The 21,977-nt window shown below is 38.5% G+C and overlaps 1 protein-coding gene across 1 annotated transcript; it reads right to left on the bottom strand.

Moving 5' to 3' along the window:
- Positions 1-7,408: 7,408 nt before the first annotated feature.
- Positions 7,409-19,703, bottom strand: LOC140233953 (monocarboxylate transporter 12-like). The gene is made up of 4 exons (XM_072314041.1): positions 19,427-19,703; positions 10,112-10,252; positions 8,536-9,474; positions 7,409-7,575 (listed from the first exon to the last, which is right to left on the bottom strand). Exons 1-4 carry the CDS (start codon positions 19,701-19,703, stop codon positions 7,409-7,411), a joined length of 1,524 nt encoding a protein of 507 aa, XP_072170142.1.
- Between the last annotated feature and the right edge of the window lie 2,274 nt (positions 19,704-21,977).

The raw sequence follows: 21,977 nt of genomic DNA, 5'->3' as shown, positions 1-21,977 counted from the left end.
CATCTTGGCCTAGCTGAATTCACGAAGGTGGTATAATACGGTTACAGCTCGTTATGCCGAAGGTTCGTTATTCCGAAGGCTCTTTAATCCGAAGATTCGTTATTCCGAAGGTTCAATGTTCCGAATTTCATTTTCAGATTAACGAATCTTCGGAATAACGAACCTTCGGAATAACGCCACAAATGTTCGGATTAACAAACCCTTTTTCATTTTCGGATTAACGAACATCTAGGTATAGGGAATTTGAGAGTTTCGGATTAATGACCCTTCGGAATAACGAACCTTCGGAATAACGAACAGCACCCGTATAATACAAACTTGTCCATGGTTTAAACCATGAACAAAGACCATGGGGCGCCAAGTGTCGCATGGAATATTTCGTTTCGAAATCAGTCATGTTCGTCGACGAAATGATGATTTTGTAACGTTCGTTGATTTCGTAACGAAATGTTCCATGCGACACTTGGCGCCCCATGTTCTTTGTCCATGGTTTAAACCATGGACAAGATTGTACTACCTTCGTGAATTCGGGCCGTAGTGTCAAACTCTTCAGTGACTTGGGCTGATTAAGTGAGCTGCTGACACTGCCATCTCTTGACACTGCTGCGTCATGTTGAAACTGGTCGTATAGTTATTAAAAAAAACCAACTTATTATTTGGCTTTGCCACGTGGTGTAGTTAATCAGCGCTACCAGCCGCGATCCGCAGTTCCTTGTCTAGTTTTAGAAACTTCTCCACTAAATCTAGGCAACCTATATACGTACATGCACTCAAAAGCAGCCATACAGCCATACCTTTGCAGTATTGAGAATGACAATTACGTTATCATCAGAGAGAAAGCATCAGCAAGGCCAGTCAAAACCTCAGATATAGTCCCTCCAGTAATTCAACCTTAAGAAATAAATTATTGAATCGACCTGCTCACTCTTCCCCTCCCCCTCCCCCCCCCCCCCCAAAAAAAAATGCCCGAATCCACAAGATCAGAGCATTCCCCCCCCCCTTCCTCAGAAAAAAAAAAGATCAAGACGAAATGTTTTCACCTTCCTATGTGTTATATACGCTAAATATAAGAAAGTTGGCTGAACTGATAGTATAACTTGTGTGTTTGATTTCATATTCGCATCATATGCAATTCTATTTCAAAATGTCGTTATCTCATGGGGTATTGAAAGTTTGGTTGGTTTGGTTTGATTTATTGTTTTTATACTTAACAGTGTTTAACAAAACAGATATACACACACAACAGAAAGGTAACTCCCCTATAATAATTAAAAAAAAAGCAAACTTATTTCGCAGGGGTATTGCTACACTTATTGACTAACTTCTTTGTGAGAAATAATGACAGTGATCTTTATAGTCATGCACGAGTGACCTATATCCATGACAATGGTCACTTTTCAAAAGTCACAAAAGTTACTTTGTGGGGTATATGAAACACTCTACTTCTGGTGGATGTTTCAGTGATGTCGTTATTCTATATTTCATTGTGCCAGCCCTCCCTTATTCAACCTCGCGGAATACAAAATATATACGATTTGCAGGTAAAATAAGGGCAAAATAAGAATGTGAAAAAAGAAATTAGCACAAGGAAGGTGAAAAAGTCGATCCCGATTCACACGATTAAGGAGCACGATAAGTTAAAATTTGCTGCGTTGTGATACGATCCAAGACAATCTGATGCGATGATCACGATCAAAAATGAATCGTGTTAATCGTAGAAAATTTTGAACCGTTCAAAAATTTTCTACGATTAACGCGATTGCTACGATTGACCTCAAGATCTGACACAATCTGATACGATCTTATAAGATCACCGCGATTGCAGTTCACGATAAAGACCACGATTTCAATCGTGGCGCCAATCGTGATAGTGGGAACCCCACTTTACCGTGGGCATCTGTATCGTCAAACGGAACCGTTTCCTGTTCTCAACGAGGTTGTGATACATTGTGTTATTTAGATAAACTCGCATGGTTGTTGTAGAGAAGAACTTTAAGCAGTCACCGCACTTGATCCTTTTGCTGGTGTTGGGATCAGTGCTTCACATGAGATTTGTAACAAAAATAGAAAAAAAAAAACAAGACGAAAATACTGTATTTTTATAGGGGCACCGAAGATCAAGATTCCAGGAATGGTGCCAGTTCTTTTTCGTTTGACATGATTATAATGTTGGTATTATCCGTATATTGTTGTCATTGTTATTATTATTATTATTATTATTATTATTATTATCATTATTATTATTATTGGTATCATTATTATTATTATTATCATTATTATTATTATTATTATTGGTATCATTATTATTATTATTATTTTTATAAATGGAAGTCGACGCCATTATCACAGATGTTACATTCACGGATATTATATGTTTTTATAATTGACAAACTAGGTTGTAGTGTGTTATATCTTCTGGAAAAACTGAGAAATGAAAAGAAATAAGCAACAAAATAATAAATGTTCAGTGTAAATTTTTAATAACAATTCGTTTCGTGCTTTGGAGAATTTGGATAATATTCAAATGAAAATACAACAATAAGAACAATTTTGGTAAACGTATTTTTTCCAATAAGAGCAAACAATACGAGCAGATTCAATTTATGATTTTAGATATACAATGTACAGTGAATTGTTGCATTATCTTTTCTATGGCTTGATTTATGTGTCAGGGGCCGTGAAGAGGGGAGGGGGCATATTTTCAGTTGAGATGGGGATTCAGGTTTTATCTTTTTGCGAGATAATTAGAAATCCTTTTTATGACATATTTAAGAGCATACAGTTCTAAGATGAATTCAAAGTTTTGATAAAAAAAACGGTTTTTAAATAGCTGAGATATCCAAAACAAAGAGGTCCCAATAAAAGGTTGAACCCACCTTTTGCCATGACAATTTTGTATGACTTTGTTTCTTGATATATCAGAGTTTAAAATCAAACTTATTCCAATGAATTTTAAATTAGTCATAGAATTGTATGCTCTTTAATGTTTCATAAGAGGTTTCTAATTATCTCGCGAAATGTTAAGACCTGAATCTCTATCTCAACAGAAACGAAACTATGTCATTTCTTTAAACATCTATGATGGAATGACAGCTAATTTTTCGAGACAAAAAGGATAGAAATCTGTTTTCTAGGATTTACACACAAAGAGGGATGAGATATGAAAAGAGGTGCTAACGCTAAGAGGGGGAGGGGGATTAATGAAAGTCCTGGTTTGATGTTAGGCCCATTAAAAACATATGGTTAGACATTATAAAGAGACCATGGAATAACATTACCATGCGCTTCTGTTGTCGTTTTCAACACTACATTGTATTTCAATACAATTATTGTTGTTTGAGCTTGATTATATCCTTAAAAAGAGACAATGTTTATCCATCACTCGATAATTTAATAATAGGCAAATAACGTATTTGTTCAAATTTTTCTATTTACAGCTGGAGCATATTTTGTTAACTAAATGGCATAATTGAAGAATTTGTTTGCAAAAACCGATAAGTCCATTTTTGAAGATTTTGAAGTAAGATCTCTGTCATTAAGTACAAAATAATACATTTTAAATGATATATTGGTCACTATATAAAGGTACATTTTTGAAGTTATGGTCAAAAGAAGCAAGAAATTTCTTCTTATTCTCTTTATTTTTCTTGACCTTTAATCGCAAATATCTCCATTTGGCAAATATGGACTTATCTTACAAACTCTTCAATTGTAAACAGTCCTTGTTTCAATATAAGAGAGAAATACAAATGTAAAATGAGATATCGATGTTACAACACAGACACTATGAATTTACTCAACCATTATACCCAGAAAATATTGTGACGAACACAACAACACATACACTGTGTGTTCACGCAAATGAGATTAATGCATACATACATAACAGGCGAAATATTGTAGAAAAAGGGAACAAAGTCCTTAGTCAGGACACAACAAAAATAAGAAGAAAAAAAGACGTAGAAAAAAAGAAGAGAGGTATGTGAACATGACACTCAATAGAGAGGACAGTTGATAGTACAAAAGTTAATAATATGAAGTGTTGTATGTAGAAAGGAAATGTATTCTCAATTTATATCTAAATGTAAACTTTTGCAGGAGATTCCGTGATAAGCTATTCTAAAATTGCACGAAGAAATGTATGTTGGGTTTCATTTAAGGGGAGACTGAATTTTTTGGATCATCGCGTGGAGCAGTTATGTTCCTGACTATCTCAATCAAAGATGGTGAAAATATTTTTGGGAAATTATTGTTATTGGAACAGCCTTTGATCAACCATGCGAACCGCTATTATTTGAGTTTCAAAAGTTTTGGTAATGTACCTGTTTCCCCAGATTATGGTATTAACCCTATTGAAATTATTATGATTATTATTATATAAGGAGGGTAAAAATTCTGGGATGGCATAAAGGACAATCTTTAAAATTCATGTATACAATTCAGAAAATCCATGCCTTCTAACTTTCAGTACACTTAAAAAGCGAATATTGCTTCTAGTGGCCATTTACAGACTATAAAGACTATAAGGTGGATGAGGGGAGTGTACAGAGGGGTGAATGGTACGGGGAGGGGCATAAATAAACTATTTATAAGATGGCAAGGTGAATACACAAGTCATGTCGTATAAACATACACATTGAGTTTGCATTTCTCAATCCAAATATATATATATATATATATATATATATATATATACATATATATTTTTTTTTAAATTTTTTTTTTAAGCATAGTGTTAAGGTACTAATGACCATTGATCTGCCGCTGACGTCCTATGACGGCCAACGAAACAAACCATACTTATAATGCATGATCAAGGATTTACATTGTACTATTAATGATAATCCTCCTTTTAAATTTCAATATCTTGCAATGTCATATTATCAGTCCTGCCGTCTATACACATACTCGTGCCTTGTAGTGACAATTGCCTTGTAGTAAAAATTAAGGTTAATGTATGCTCATAGTTGCATACACACTAAAGAAGCGTTTTCCATGCATTTTTATTTCATAAATATATTTCCACTTCGAATCAATCTACAATACTTCTATGGAATAGAAATTGTAGTGAACAATAAAATACCTACTTCTAGCAAACTTTCCTGTAGCAATCATGGCTATGGATAGTAGTTTTTTAATAGCTTTTTATTTATTTTTTTGGGGTCATTAAAGAAAAACATTAACATCACAGTCCAAAACTTGAACGCTTTTACTTTGGTATAGAGTCTAGTCCGAATCGGCGCTCCTGTGGTGTCGTCCTGTCCACCATGTTTACGTAATAACTTTCTGCATGACCATATGCAAACATATCGAAAATAACCCTGAACACTTTTGCAATTCATGAGCAATTTACGAATCTGTGTACGGATTTTTACTTAACCGGAGAAAATATTCAACAAGGAAAAGTAGAAATTCGCGGTGCGTAATATATGTCCCCGCCGGAAGTAGCATTTAGTAGCAAAATGTACAATATAGGTAAAAAGATCAAGGTCAAAGGTCAAAGAAGTCAAAGGTCAAAATTCTGTGTAGAAGTTTTGAAGCCCTCACCTAGTGCCATCACATAAAGCAAACAGAATCGAAATCGGGTTAGAAATGGCGAAGGAGTAGCATTTTGTAGCCAATGTACAATATAGGTCAAAAATCAAGGTCAAAGGTCAAAGAAGTCAAAGGTCAAAATTCTGTGTAGAAGTTTCGAAGCCCTCACCCAGTGCCATCACATAAAGCAAACGGAATCAAAATCGGGTTAGAAATGGCGAAGGAGTAGCATTTTGAAGCAAAATGTACAATATAGGTCAAAGGTCAAGGTCAAACGTCACAACTGAAATTCTGTGTAGAAGTTTCAAATCTCCCATGTAGTGCTATCATATAAAGCAAACAGAATCAAAATTGCCTCATAAATGACAGAGAAGTAGCAAACTGAACATTTTGATCACACACGGACGCACAGACGGACGGACGGACGGACAGACAGACGGACGGACACACAGACACACACACGTACGGAGCCCGTTTCATAGTCCCCTGCTCGAACTCGTTCGGCGGGGACAAAAAATAGACATCCATATACAGATGTGTCAGGAACTCTCTAAAACATATTTCACAAAGCTGCACATTATTACACATATTCTCACAAAGCTGCATATTACAATAAATAGGTGCGTGTCTGGCTGGTCAACGTTGTCATGCAAAACAATAATTGTCCGATCGTGTGATTCCTTGAAGTACTATGACTCTCAACTAACAGGCCATTTTATGAGTAGACGATTAAGAAAAAAAAATAGCAAACTTCATCCCTCGCTCCCGTCCAAATTCCACCAAACAAAAAACAAAAACAAAGAACAAGCGTGTTCTTAATGTTCACAATTGATAACGAACTCCTAGACAATAACAAAGGTAACAACAATGAAAGGATAATCAGATTAAACTGAAATCAAGCATGCCTCATTAACACATTCTGTCCATAATCAATGCCAACTTTCAAAGCAGTAGCACTATCCTTTCAAAAGTTATTAGAGTTGAAAATGAAGAGTGTGGACAAGGTTTTTCAGAAATGAAAAAGGGATTCTAAAGACACGCCTAATCACACTATTCTACCAAAAATGTTCGAGATAAACTGCTTTAAAAAAACACATTTTCCTGCCCGTTTTATGATACCAAATATTAGCATAATGTAAAAGAAGACCCGCTCTTTCAGAAAGTATGGAAAAGTCAAGTTCGGCTAGGTTGACCCATTTCACTTATTTTCAGTCCTCACGCAAAATAAGTGTGTGCGACTTTATGTTGGTTTTGAGGTGCACGGTCACATATGAACAACAAATTGGTTAATCTGGGGGCAGAGTTTTAGGATTTATAGTGATCGGGATGAGGAATAGGTGTGTTTTCAAAATTTACAACAAATCACAACGAACTAGGATGATGACATGGCAGCCTCACAACAAGAATGCATGAGTTAGGGCGCAAGGAAGCAGAACAAAAGAAAACGTACGCATAAATTATCCACATGTGAACTTGTTAAGCATGTGGTATTGTAATGGAATTACATTGCTACATTAGTGAGGCTCTATAATGTCATCTTTGTTCAGTGTAATTTTTTGGGGTTTTCAAAGTATCGAATTCTATGCTGAAGGACCACGATAAATTCCACAAATCTATACATGGAGCTGTTGATTTATGTACTCCATGATGTGAAATTATGGAAATCGTCTGGAATGTCCCTTTAATGCGCATCATCTTTTTATAATATACATAAACACCATACTTGTATAGTTTTAACGAAATACATGGGCAAACTGTAACTGTAACTGTAGATGTCGAACTACTGAATGCAGTCCCATCGTGAATAGTATTTCAATGAACGCCTTGGGTGAGTTTTATCTGTGAACATGCACACGAAATTATTTAGGGAGAATTATGATTTCCTGACTGGAGACGCCCTCATTTTTGGGTTTGTCTTCCTTCGCTGAAACACTTGGGTAAGCGCCTGTAGTATAAAACCGCTGACCCCAGCTGTAAGCAGGCAAGCTCCCGTCAAGTAGAAACAGGCGCTGTATGAGCCTGTGGTATCAAAAAGTACACCTGTGAAGAAAGAATTAGTGATTAGCAGGTGAGTAAATATGTCCTTGGTCCCGTTACATAAAACTTTTTTAGCAACCTTGAAAAATTCAGGTTGGGATTTGCCCAACCTGAATTTTTTAAGGTTGCTAACCTAAGAATGTAAAATCCGTTGCATGAAAACTCTGGTTGGGAGCTTCCAACCAGAATTTTGTGATTTCAACCGGAAAAAAATCCGGTTGGAGTTTTATGCAACGGGCTCCTTGTCAGACTTTTAAGTTAATATTCTTATCTTGACGGTAGGAATTATGATTATCCTTCCTAGTTTCTTTTCTTTATTAACAGAAAAGCTCCTTCCACATGTCTATTTATATACCAGCCGCATTTTCGAGTTGGTTTTCAGAAATTGAGTCAAACAAGAGAAACAGACGGCAAACAACAACAACAACAGGATAGATGAAATTTGAATATTTCATATGACACTATTAAGCTTCTCTTCTTCTTTTTTTTTTTTGCTACAGATTATGCGACTAATTTTAAATGATGAAACGTTTAAAATGATAAAAAATTTGGTTAAAGATGGGGTTTCAGGTTACCAATTTTTTTTTAGGAGACAATAAGAAACATTTTCAGAAATATCCAAGAGGTGTAAAGATCGGCATGTAGTAATACATGTGTACTAAAACTGAAGGACGCAAATATATACTGCTACATGTATGGCTATCTGGGCCAGTGCGGTGATTATGTGGAAATAATCGTAACTATCACCATGATTTCCTATCTGTCATCACTATAGTCAATATATCCGTATATTTATCTACATAATTAACATGTTTGCTTTTCAAATCAGCTTCCTTATCATTCTATTGTGCACGTACAGTTGCATGTCTTCTGAACGTCAAAGGCGAAATCACCACATTATTACTATACCTTGAACATAGAGGCATAACAAAGGTGAAAACACCATGCACACTATTACTGTACCTTGAACATAGACGCATAACACCTGTCCGATTCCCTGGAAAAATGCCTGTAATGCTAGTACACTCGGTAGCTCCTTCCGGGATGTGACAGACTTCGTCAGCGGTGGAGCAAGGGCCAACGCAGTACCCGCTGCGGTCCCAAATATGGCGCCAAATGTAGCAAACGCCGCAAAGGACGTGAAAATGGCTATAACAAAGTTTCCAGCAAACGCCAACGTAGCTGAAACTCCAAAGAGCATCGGGGGTGAAAGTACGTCATAATCCAAGAGGAATCCATGGGAAAGTCTCGCTACCAACATACACACTCCACTGATGGTGAAGATGTATGATGCTTTCAGTTCACTGACACCGGACGCAAGGGCATAGCTGGTGACGTAAGTATAGGTCGGAAAGTAGCCGCAACCAAGAAAAAATACCGTAACACAGAGCACAAGAACTCTAGGGTTTTTAACAAGTATAGTAAATCCTACCAGGTCGAAGAATGCTTTGGTAAATCTGCAACAGGCTGCGACGGGAGTATGTACTTTACTGTCAGTCTGATTTGGGGTACATGTGGTTTGCTTGTTGTCTTCTTTCTGGATTGACAGTTGCGGAGCGAATTCCTTTTCTTCGCAGATAGGCACCCCGCTGCTGACTGTTGCTACGGACCAGCGACTCTCTTCTTGGGTGTTGGAAGATTCCCGGCGATGCCCACTCATCCACCAAGAGAGTGGCCGTATCACCATGGCGGTTACACAGAAATGAGCTACCATTCCCGCAAAGATCAGGACTGCGCCCCGCCAAGTGAAAATGTTGATGAGCGTCGTTGTCAGGAGTGGACCTACCATGACTCCCACGCTGGCGCCGCTGGAGGCGAATCCGTTGGCCAAACCGTGCCAGCGGTCGAAATAGATCCCAACGGCAATAACACATCCCTGGTCAGCAAGCCCATACGATATGCCTGGCGTAAGAATAAGAAAATGTGTTATCATCTTCCTTCTTGTTATATAATGATCTAAAGCACTTAAAGGTCCAGTTTACCTTTGGGAGCAGTGATTTCAAAAATTTTCAAGATATCATATTTGATGCAAATGTGTAGGTCTGTTGTATCATAAAACATCCTACCATATGAAATATTTGCAATAAAACCTAAAATGTAAGGAGATATCAGGGTTTTTCTCAATAAACCGTAACTGTATACGGTTTAGTCTGGAAAAATTTTTATTATAACTATTGTTCACATTTTGTGTATTTAACAACACTTAACATCGATTATACGGATTCAAATTTTGACAGTGGTTGTTTCTATCCCTAACTCACATTTTAGAACTATTTTATAGCACTAATGCTTTCATCTGCAAATGGTAAATTATGCCTTTAATGTTTATTTCCAGGCTTTGTGATTACACAACATAAGAAGTACTGAAAAACTGTATCATCAGACTGAATTAAAACACACACACACACACATGACATACACACAAAATTGAAACCCTTTACTGAAAAGACACTTAAGTTATATAAAATCCCGACGATACTCCCTCTCAGTCCTTTCAAAAATTCCCGAAAGAAGAGGAATAAAGATAAGTAACGCTCACCTGATACGACGCTGCATAAAATGATGTGCCACAGCCTTGTGGCGAAAGACAAGCAGATGAGGGACAAGACACCCAGGACACCTGCAATGAAGATTAGCGGGCGACAGCCCAATGTGCGGTTGAGAGCACCTGCTATCGGACCTGTTGATAATTGGATAGGCAGAAAGGTGGATTTGTTTTTAACAACTGTTCACATTCATTTTGCATGGAATAGAATATGATTTTACGCAAAGTAATGAATAAATGTCATGTGCTAGTGAACATTTAGTAATATTACCATGCTAAATGGGTGTCACTTCAAATATAAAATTGGGCTATTCATGTTGTACTTTTGATAGAAAGAAAAAAAATCACACTTTATTCGGTGTATGTGTGACTTGATGGAAGCCAACTCGGACATGTCACACCTTCGCTACGTCGAAATACACGCACTTTAGTCAGAGTCTAACCACGTCCACGTTTACACAAGTGGCTTTATCCACTATGTTCGTTCTGACTCATATGTATTTAAAAAGTTTTGCCAGCCGAGCCATAGAAATAGTAGAGTTTCACTGGGAGGGACCTTAATCATTCTTTATTCAATTTGTGCTATAACGTCCATCAAAACCTAGTGTCTGTGCGCATTATAATTTTTGTGGGTAGGCACTCACTGTACTGTCAAAACGAGGCAACCTTTAACCTTACATTTAAAGAGGGTTTCGGGTATAGAAGATGTTACGCAGCACAGCGGTCGTCCTTATATAGCCTGACAATACATGTTTCACTTCTTTTTGTGTAATGATTCTTTTTATTGCATTGTTTTAGTTCCAACAGTGACTTTAGTGTTCTTGGAGGAAGGCGTTTGCATGGTGATGTACATAGCGTATGGTCGGTTTTCGGTTCACCATGTGTGAGTCCTCAAAGTACTTTTCCTAGCTCCTCTATCCCTTTTCAGTTCACAGTCCTTTTCAGGACTACACACACCCCAGAAAAAAAATACTCTCGCTCAATTTTCTTGCTTCTTATCCTACCTTCTCATTCCTCCTGTCATTGGCGATTCTAACAGTCCTTTTAAGGACTCACACATGGTGAACCGAAAACCGAGCATATGCGACTTTCCTGTTGCAGTGCTCTCATATACCCCTTTCAGTAACCCTCTTGGCTCGGACCAGGAGCGGACCAGGAGCGGACCAAGTCGAAAATTTTGAGTTTATGAATGGGTGGGGGCCAAAGTGGCCCGCGCCAGGTGCGGACTATTTTGGCGCTGCTGCAGCTAGCACCAGGCGCGGACCAGGCGCGGGCCTGGCGCTGATCGAAGAGTTTATGAAGGATAGCATGCAGCGCTAGGCGCGGGCCAAAATTTCTTTCACGGTCAAAGGTCACAGCTTCCGCTGCTCAGCTCATAAGCGCGCGGCACGTACATATATCTCGCGAAAATGCACTTCCGCTCTGTCCATGATGTGTTCAGTTACCATGGCAGTTATCCCTTACTTTACCGAGTTTATGAATGGGTCATCGTAAAAGTAGTGCGGCTCTGCTCTAGTTATTGAACGCAATTTTTAATGCTTGGCGCGGGCTAATTTAGCTCGGACCAGGAGCGGGCCAAAAATGCATGAGTCAAAAGCGGTATGTAGGAGAGGATAACTACCTATTCCTGCTTTCCGTAAATACATTGAATGCTGCTCCTCTAGGTGCTTGTCCAGGAACAGTTTCCAGACCATTCTACATATTATCATTTGCAAAGATATCTATAAAGGATATTCAAAACGCAGCAATAGACCTCACTTTTGTCATTTACAAGATAAAGTATTTGTCCAACCTTGTCAGAATTCTGCAGACCTATATTTCCACAGGAAATGATCATACTATTGACTTAAAAAAAAAAATGTATGGTGATACAGCTGAACATTAGACTGAATATTACAAGCGACAGCGGTTTATTATAACAGATACGGACAGATCTGCAAACAGCGAATGACAAGCTATCTGCGCAATCTGCCAATCATTTCCATTTGCTCTTTCCGACTGTAACTCAATCGAAAATTTTCTACGTAACCACGCTTTCAGATATTTCATGAGTCCTTTTATTGCCCTATTGGTACCAAGATAAAACTCAATGAAGAAGACCAAAAAACAACCAACAACAGAGTTTCTTATTTTTTCCTCCCAACACCACTTTGTGCTCGTACAGGACATCAAACTTGTTGTTGGTACAACACTCATCTCCCTCTGGCCATCCAGGAGTTGTCTTTTCCTCCGATGCAAATTATTAGCACTCATGTTTCACAGATCTGCAAGTTAGCTAACAACATCAGAATCTCTTTAGGATCAGAAAATCCATTGATACTTCTCCTTGTCACACAGCAGTCCGTGCATTGGTCTACCTCTACTTGACTAATAATGCAATGCTCTTCTAGACGCAATTATTCAGGTTGATATGGAGAGTGTGCAACCTCTAGAGTTGTGTAACATGTTCGTTCACGTTCTCATGCCACTCATCTCATATGTTGACTCCACTGGCTCCCAGTTCATGAAAGGACATCCCTCAAGCTTCTCCTACCAGTGTACGACGGAGAGTGTCTGGTACGACACTCACTCTAGGCGCACTCGTCTTTCACCGTCAGTCACCTTCATCAAACCGTGCACCAGCAAACTATAGCTCGCGACTCCGCTTTCTCCTCTACTGCACCTATGCTGTGGAATAGGCTCCCTCCTCTACTGAAATCATCACCAACACTGGATCACTTCAAACAAAATAATATGAAGGCCTCCTCATTCTGAAATTCCTATCCCTGCCTATGTATACATGCAGTGGTCACGTACTGTAATTGCCTGTTTTGCTTCCCCCATAATGCCGACCAGAAATGACATCATTCTCATAGCACCTTGTATCCAGTGGAAAGGTCGCTATAAAATATCAATTATTGTTATCGTCAATAACATTATCTTTATGGTTAGCATTATCATATTAATTAATTCGTTTATCTTAGCTTATTGATTGCTCATGAAAGGATTACAGAAATCAAGAACATCTCATTAATTCTTTTGCCAAAGACGAAATGTCGAATGATGATGATCCAGATTTGCGGCGCGGACATTTGAGACGACGCTTGAGCTGGACGTTCTCCTCTTCCTCTGCGCCGTGTTTAGAGGTGCATAGTCCCGGTAGTGTAGAGGGCGCTGTTGATAATACTGCCGATCACCGTTAGCATTGATACGAAGATTACCGAAGTTTAGCTGTCATCAAGAGTAAAGTGCGTAGGTGTGCTAAGTAACGTTGCCTTTATTGTCTTCTCTGCGCATCGCACAGTCTGTAGTAATGCCAGGGTGCGTGCATTATGTGCTTGTTATTATGACATCACAAAAGAAGTTTGCTAAAGCTGTCACCCCCCTCAGCAGAATCATGAGCCGAACTGTGATCCGACCACTGACTACAGTGAATCGGACTTCTTCGGACTCGGGGAAAGTGGGCCAAAGAGTAAGCGCTAAAGAGGAGTCAATAGCGCAGGTCTCTATAGGAAACTTGCGCCGTGCGCCCGCGTACGCATTTGACTAAACACCGGGACCATGCACCTTTAAAGGCACATGGTCCCGGTGGTTTAGTCGAATGCGTACGCGGGCGCATGACACGACCTACGCTATCGATTCCTCTTTAGCGCTTACGCTTTGACCCATTTCCCAGAGTTCGAAGAAGTCCGATCCACTGTAGTCAGTGGTCCGATCACAGTTCGGCTCATGATTCGGCTAAGGGGGATAAGAGCTGCTTTAGCAAACTTCTTTTGTGATGTCATACTAAGAAGCACATAAGCACGGTTCCTGGCATCACCAGACTGCGTGATGAGCAGAGAAGACTTTCGGCGTGTTTCTACACAACTCCAAATTCTGGGTCTATAATCGGATCTATCCGATAGAAGATCCTGTAGAAACGCACCAGTGTCGGTTTCTTTCAGATTCCGATAGCCACAAAAATACCGAGTCAGTTCCCTCTTTCAGCGCTGTGGAAACAAGCCGGGTTCAATAATCCGATACAGCTAGATGATGTGAGTTCGCGGTAAGACCTGGATGTATTATCTGAAGTCACCATTGACGTCATCGTGCTTCATCAGACACAGTGCTAACCTAGACTGCAGAAACACCCTCGATCGGCAAATTTACCAGCCGTCATGATGAATGTTTATTTACCCACAATGCATTAAGCCAACTTTCCAGACATCCGGTCACAACTGCATACAGGCGTAGAATCGGATTCTATCCGATTATACGCTTTCTGTGGAAACAACCCGGGTCTGCGTTAGCGTAGCATTTTATTACGCGTTTGCAAATTCTAGATCTATCGGATTCTCTGTAGAAACACGCCGAACGAAGCAACGTTACCGAGCAACACCTACGCGCTTTTCTCTTGATGACAGCTCAAATTTGGCAAATTGACGCAACCTACAAAAAATAAAATGGCGCTCCCATATAATAATGATCGGTGCATGCTAGCTCTCTACGACGTGAATTGTGCGGACGTAAAAATGGCCCAGAACGCTTAGTGAAAACTAAGGCGCGTGTTTGATTAATAGATCGACTTTGATACGCGATTCTGCGCATGTTCAGAATAGATCTTTTCCCCTCTGAATGTCCCCGTCGCGAAAATCTAAAGCTCCCTATTGACAGTCCAAGCCCGTTGTAAGCGTTTGTCTCAAGGAAAGTAATGCAAAAATCGTTTGTTTTGCGACAGCAAACAGCAGTACAACATGCCGGAATAGACACGATAGATATAAAGACAACCCACGACTCAAATTCAGAGGTCAGAAATTAACAATTTACAAGATACGGCAGTGAAAGCCATCTGCTCAACTTACTGATTGAAAAACGAGCAAACGAAAGCGAGCGAACTCAAATTAAGTGGTCAGAATATAACAATTTACAAAATATGGCAATGAACACCATCTGCTGAACTCATTGAAAAATGAGCGAACAGGGATTTCACAGCGAAAAAGAATCGGTCAATATGGAGATGAAATTAATTTCAAAGAGATCGATGTTCTATGAAAGTCATTCTGTGGCCGGACTCGGATGTCAAACCCTAATAAGTCTAAGCAACAAATCGTCTGCCCGCGACTTCCCACAAAGAATACGCTCTAAAAGAAATTGAACAACCTAATTCGACGAAACAACAAATGACAAGTTGCCAATAATGACTTACTATGTTACGAAAAAGACGGGTAGGCAATCAATTACTCCGTAGCGGTTACCGCAAATTAACATCTGCAACCGTGGCAACAGTGAATTATTAACCGATTCTTAAGACTTGACCATACAGCTGCATGGCTCAAATTTGGCACGTCATTGCTCGTTGAATTTGCTGATCACATGCGTCTCAAGAAAATGTTTACGTTGTTTTTCGGGGACAAGGCTTGACAAGATTCCCTCATTCAAGATAAACAACATGAGGGTGGATTATACACATCTAAGGTCATAAGTGTTCGAAAAAGCCTGTGATTTTTACCTGGACTTATTTTTTGTGTCTTTATATAAACATTTTGTTATGTGTGTGTTCCTTACGTATAGAAGTAATTCAAATAACAATTCTTATTTTTAAAAAGATGATATTAATCCGACGCAGTACGAAAATAATGTATACTTACGTGATAACAATGATGTACAATCATAATCAAATGTAGGAACATGCGATGCCTCTGGTTCATGACATGCATCGTGGCTGCATACCTGTCCACTCATACCCATTCCCTTAAATATGAAACACTCTGTTTCATAACTATGTTCTGGTTCTGTTAAAAATAATTTCTGTTCGGCATAGAAACCAATTTATGATACATCAGCAGTTTCAGAGACGTACGCAGTTTCAGATCACATTTTTTTTTTTTTTTTACCATTATGTTCTCGTATGACAAACAAATACTACAGTTAGCTTCGTGCTCTATAGAGGTATGGAGAATCTATATACGCCAAAACAGCTATTAGATACCCACGTGACAAAATAAAGAGCAGAACAGAAAAAAAAAACTCGCTTTACTCAGAAGAATCTATAGGCCCTCAACCATTCACGCACTTTTTATTTCCTGTCCAGTTAAGGAGAAGAACAGGCTTTCTATTACCGAAAAATCCAAGCTCATGTGAAAAATCAATCACTAAAACTAAAAGGTCAACTCTGTCGTGTCTGTAAAATCAATCTGTAAAACTAAAAGGTCATCTGTAAAACCAAGTCCAGTTGTTTTCATTGTTCGCGCAGTCCACACTGGGTTACATTCCCCAAACTAACTTTTGCCCCTAGCTCCCCCCCCCCAAAAAAAAAAGTTATCTCAAACATATTATGCCATCCATCCCCACAAAGGTAACTATATACACAATGAAAGTGGGCGTTGGTTATGATGATTTCTTCTTCTTCTTTTTTTTTTCTCGAAATGAGTAATGCTTCGTGACACAATGTTTGTTTGTTTGTTTGTTTGCTGGTTTGTTTGTTTTGCGGGGGGGGGGGGCACTTTCTCCACGTTAGGTCTACCGGCCTTTAGCACGTTAAAGGGATGGTATTATAGTATTGGTGCAGATCAGCATTGAACTTTTAACTCTTTTCGAGATAAAAAAAAAATAAACAAAACAAATCAAAACACAAACACTTTTGAAATGTTTCAGAGCATACCATTCCATGAGGATTTCAAAGCCTATTGATTTGATGAATATCGGGTTTGGAATGGCTGAGATATTGAAAAACAAGGTTAAAGAAAGCAATCGTAATAAGAGGTGGGTCCCATCTTTTGTCATATCGTTTTGTTCTGGATACTGCAGTCATTTCAAAAGCAATTGTCATAAAATAAGCATTGAATTCCTCTAGGAATTACATGCTCTTTCATATTTCATAACATGTTTTTCATTATCTCTCATAAAGTGTCATTACAGTTATTCGATGGAGCAGGCTGGTATCATTTACTAACCTTGTTGTCACTGGTCAGGACAGGTAACGTTTTAGATATATAAGAAAACGTTTTAGAAATTGAAAAAAATAAAAGGACACGAGAAACTAATGCATATATTAATATGTATTATATATGTATATGTATATATATAATATATATATATATATATATTATATATATATATTGATTTATTTATACACACACATATATATATATATATATATATATATATATATATATACATGCGTTATTCAATTTAAACATATTTCTATATATCTGCGGTCATCAATATCAATGTATAATCTCTATGATATTTTTAAACCGGATGAACATTACTTCCTTCTATAAGTTTTCTTGTTGAGAGTATTTTAACTCTTTATTTATGTCAGTACTTCAACACTTATCAAAATTGGCTAAAACAGTCCTTAGGAATTATATAATTATAATTATTGGGCATCGCCACACACGCTGATCGATTTCACTGATAATGAAATTCCAGCACGGTGATAATTGGTCTTCCAGTAGACGTGAACAAGAGAAAGGGTAAAAAGAAGATTATAATGATTTTCTTTTTAATCATTACACGTTCCTGGAACTGTCTTAATATTCAGTTCCAAATCCCATAATGCCATCTCTCGGCTGGTAAACAAAATTTTTTCTCATCAAGCAACTTCAATATTTACTATTTATAAGGAAGAAAATGCTGATTTTTGTTTGTTTGTTATTCATAAGGAATTAATTTTGGAGTCAGAAGTGACAATCTTTGATTTTTAGTTAGCTGTATTGTTTTGTATTAGTATTCATGATTCAATGCGTCGTATAATTACACACTGTCATGTAAAGTTTAACACAGCTGAGGGCCTAGACTTCTCAGCTGATTTTTCTTTTGTTTCGTAAGGCTTTTTAAGATTTTTCTTTTTACACGACTCAATATTCTCAAAAGTTAAAGTGCTAAAGTAAAATGTGTAAGTTTTATAAAGCTTTTGAGGTGATCTATAAAGGATTTTCCTCATAAAACATCCGGACAACCTTCATCTACTAATTCATCATGTAAGGCTATTACAGTTTTATAGTACATTCTTCCACGTAGCTATTTTTGGTTTCATGGTATAAGAAACATAAAACAATGTGATGACATAAGGAAAAACTCGCAAATGATCGAAAATATGTAGTATTAATGCAATGTATCAATAACTCATGGAAAGAATGTGGCTATTCTTCACACTTGTTGCTTTGTCTATACAGAACACACACAAAAACCCAAACATACGATTATTATTATAGTCTTTGTCTAGAAATTTATAACTGATTTTAAGATTTCGATAAGTCGGACAGCAAAGATTTAAATGACTTTTAAAAGCTAAATCACCAAATTTCATGAAATCAATACAAACATTTCCCAGTGAATACGCTTATTTTTTTTTTCTCTCGATTCTTCAGTGTATAAGTATCCATGATACAAAATAATGGCCAAATATATTCTGGTTGGATTCGAACCAACTACCTCCTGTCTGCTAGACCACTGTAGACGGGTGTCGTATCCAGCTAGACTACCGACCTTTTATCGCCCCTTACCTGCTGGTTCTTATCCTTTATAGTAGTGGGTACTGCCTATGGTCTGCCGTTCTCTCTATAGCAATAAGTATAGATCGTTGGTTCGAGTCCGAGTACATTGTGTGTCCATGATTCTTTCTTTTATAACTTACCACTTAAACACTGAATAATTGGTATTTGAGTATATGAATATAAGAACGACCCAAGTCCATGGAAGACCATTTCGAGTAAACTAAAAAAAAAAAAAAACTTCATATCGTTTTTGTTTGTCCAATAATATTCTATTTAACTGTGATGGGATGGCAACATTGTATATACAAATTAGAACATACATTATTATGACAATTAACATTAACATTAATTGTGGAGAGGCCATTTTGTGTGATGGACTTGGGTCATTCTTTGATTCATATGGACTTGGGTCGTTCTTTGATTCATATACGTGATTCTGCTATAGAGATGAGAGAAGGACGAGAGAGGGCGCTATAATATGAATGTAAGAATGACCCAAGTCCTTCATTCTTACATTCATATAAGATTTAACTCATTTATTTCAGGCACTTCCGGGGGTAATTAGGATTTATCATTTATACACAAGATGAGTCCATGCATTTAGAAGCTACAATTTCCCATGTCAAACTGAATTTGGCCAAAAATTGGACTTGGGTCGTTCTTATATTCATATACTCATTTATTTACGTCGATGAAGGTTTATTTGTAATCAGTTGCAATAAAAATAACTCGACGCTAGCGTACACTTTTTTTTTTTTTTGATAAGTAGGCCTATACGCAGTACACGATGGGTCGCAGCCAATTTCTCTCTATCTTTAAAAGCTAAGATACCAAGAACGTTCACACGTACCAGCACAGTAGCGAAGCGACGTGATAATGGAGTACGACCAGGCCAACTGAGAGGCTGGGAGTCTAAGTTGACCCGCCCACTCCCCGATGAGCACCGACATCGCAACGATCTGGCTGGTTAAAACCGTCCGTGTCACGAAAACAGCTATTAAAACGACCACAGCCCAGCGGCCATCCACTGGACTTCCGTTTCGCTTCGACTTTGATCTCTCATCTAGCTGCGTCGCATCTTCGGAACCGGTCATTTTATTGGAGTCTGTGCTTTCGGGATCAGCCATGTTCGGATTCATTTACACTGAATTGTTCAATGAATCCCTGAAAATCAGGAATGAAATTTACAGACATCAATGATCATGTTCATAGAATATCGGGATTTAGATGTAAACTAGAAATGTCGCTATATGGCGACTGGTATGCCTCTGTCATATCGCATGGTTCTCCGAATAAGTCTTTACTCAGGCCCCCCACCTTTTTTTGCACCATTCAAAGGAATACATAAGGTGTTGGGCCCCCATTGTAGTGCGTAAGTGGCACTAGAAAGAAATATATAAAAACTTGAAGTGTGAGTGCGGTAAGGCCTTTTTTTTTGCTTGTTAGCTCATGAAACCCGGAAGTGCCCACCCCCCCCCCCCCCTTCACTTTCCGTCGGCGGTGACAGTTTCACATGTTTGGTAACAAAAATGACATGACGTATGTTTGAACATCTGGCACAAGGACAAAATGTATTGAGTCTTTCATGCATTCTTTGACTTTGGTGCCAATTGGAGGACTTATTTTTTTTTTTCAGCGGTAGAGCAATATCACTTGATCTTTGACCCTTGCCCTTTGACACCATAGGCAGGGCTTGACACTAACGGTGACCCGGTGGCCCGGTGGCCCGGGGCCACCAAAATTTCAGAAATGAAGAATCTGGCGTATCTAGGGGGGGGGGGCAAGGGGGGGCACGTGCCCCGGGCGCCACTTCTTAGGGGCGCAAAAAAAAAAAAAAAAACCGAAGAAGAAGAAGAGGAAGAAAAAAAAAAATTAAACTCATCCGGACGGGGGGAGGGAGAATGGGAGGGGGGGGGGGGGGGGGGGCAGAAAACCAAATCAAACACGATGAAAACAAAACATGATAATGACGCGGACAAAATGACAATGTTTATTGTGCTCACACAAGAATTTCATATTTTGTAAGCTGAAATGCAAAAATTTTTGGCTCGCTTGCTGCCCTCGCTCGCCAAAATAAAAAAAAAAAGAAGAAAAGAACAAAACGTGATGATGACGTGGACAAAATGACAAAGTTTATAGTGTTCACGCATGTCATTTTATATATAGCAGGCAAAATGTTACACGGAGCAGCGGCTGCAATTTCTTTCGTTCTGAAGCGATCGCCGCTTGGATCAAAAGATACGGGGGGGGGGGGCGCAAAAAAAAATCAAATGAAATAAGGCAAGAACAAAACGTAATGATGACGCGGAAATATACAAATTTCGGCTCACTCGCTCGCACTAATTTAGAGTATTTTTTCAAGTCCTAAGTTTGTTGGTATAAATCGTTATCTATAAGGCCGTCACTATATCTTGATTAGAATTGTAAGATTTGATAAGCAAAAAATGACAAGAATTAAATGTTTTGTAAGCTGGAATACAAAAATTTTTGGCTCGCTCGCTGCGCTCGCTCGCCAGAATTTATCAATATTTATTACATTTGAATTACCCTCAAAAGCTTTAAATAGCATATCATGTGGACTTTTTTCAAAGTCCCTATACCGGGATGGGGTTTGGGTTGAACACTTTGCTTTTTCAGAAATTAGAGGCGTAATTTTCGCGCTTGCCCCGGGCGCCGTTTTCCCTAGATACGCCACTGGCTATACAGAATGGATGTATACCCCTCCCCCCCCCCCTCCCCCAACACACACACATACGCACACACACATAAAACTTTCAGGTATACACACCAAAGTCACAGTCGTTAGATATTATTATGGAGTCCATCTTTCCTCTTTACACTATGAAATACAGAACAGCAATTGTCACATTCTGAAATATGACAAAGAAATCTTTATCAGTCATAGCTTAGCACCCTACAGAAGAAAAATCTATAATGAATGTAACTGGATATGAACAACTTACTATGTCATCCAGTAGAGAACAGGACCAGTGAGAGATCTTCGTGGTTGAAGCCACTGTGCTATTGGTTGGTATCCCGATGAGTAGAATGATGGTCTCGCGCCTTGACTCGAGTTTTTGTACCACCGAGCAGATTGCCAGACTTCACGCGGGCGCGGCATTTTCACAGTTTTGGTGACGTCACATTACGTGGGTGAAGGGGTACGTGATATTCGCGGAGTATTAAAAAAAAAATCCCGGAGAGTACTGCACACGAACAAGAATGATATGAACTTTACGAGGAAAGAAAAATATCCTTTTGCAAAATAATCAATGCGCTTAATTGCGTCAAAATCAGATTACATTACCTATCTTGCCTGATAATTCTGAAGTAATTTGGCAATAGGGCCTATCTATGCACATTGTACGCAGTAAACAAAGGTAAATTTCAAATTTCCAGTA

This window comes from Diadema setosum, chromosome 10 (genome assembly GCF_964275005.1).
Source record: "Diadema setosum chromosome 10, eeDiaSeto1, whole genome shotgun sequence".
Lineage (NCBI taxonomy): Eukaryota > Metazoa > Echinodermata > Echinoidea > Diadematoida > Diadematidae > Diadema > Diadema setosum.
This window is presented reverse-complemented; position numbering and strand designations above follow the sequence as displayed.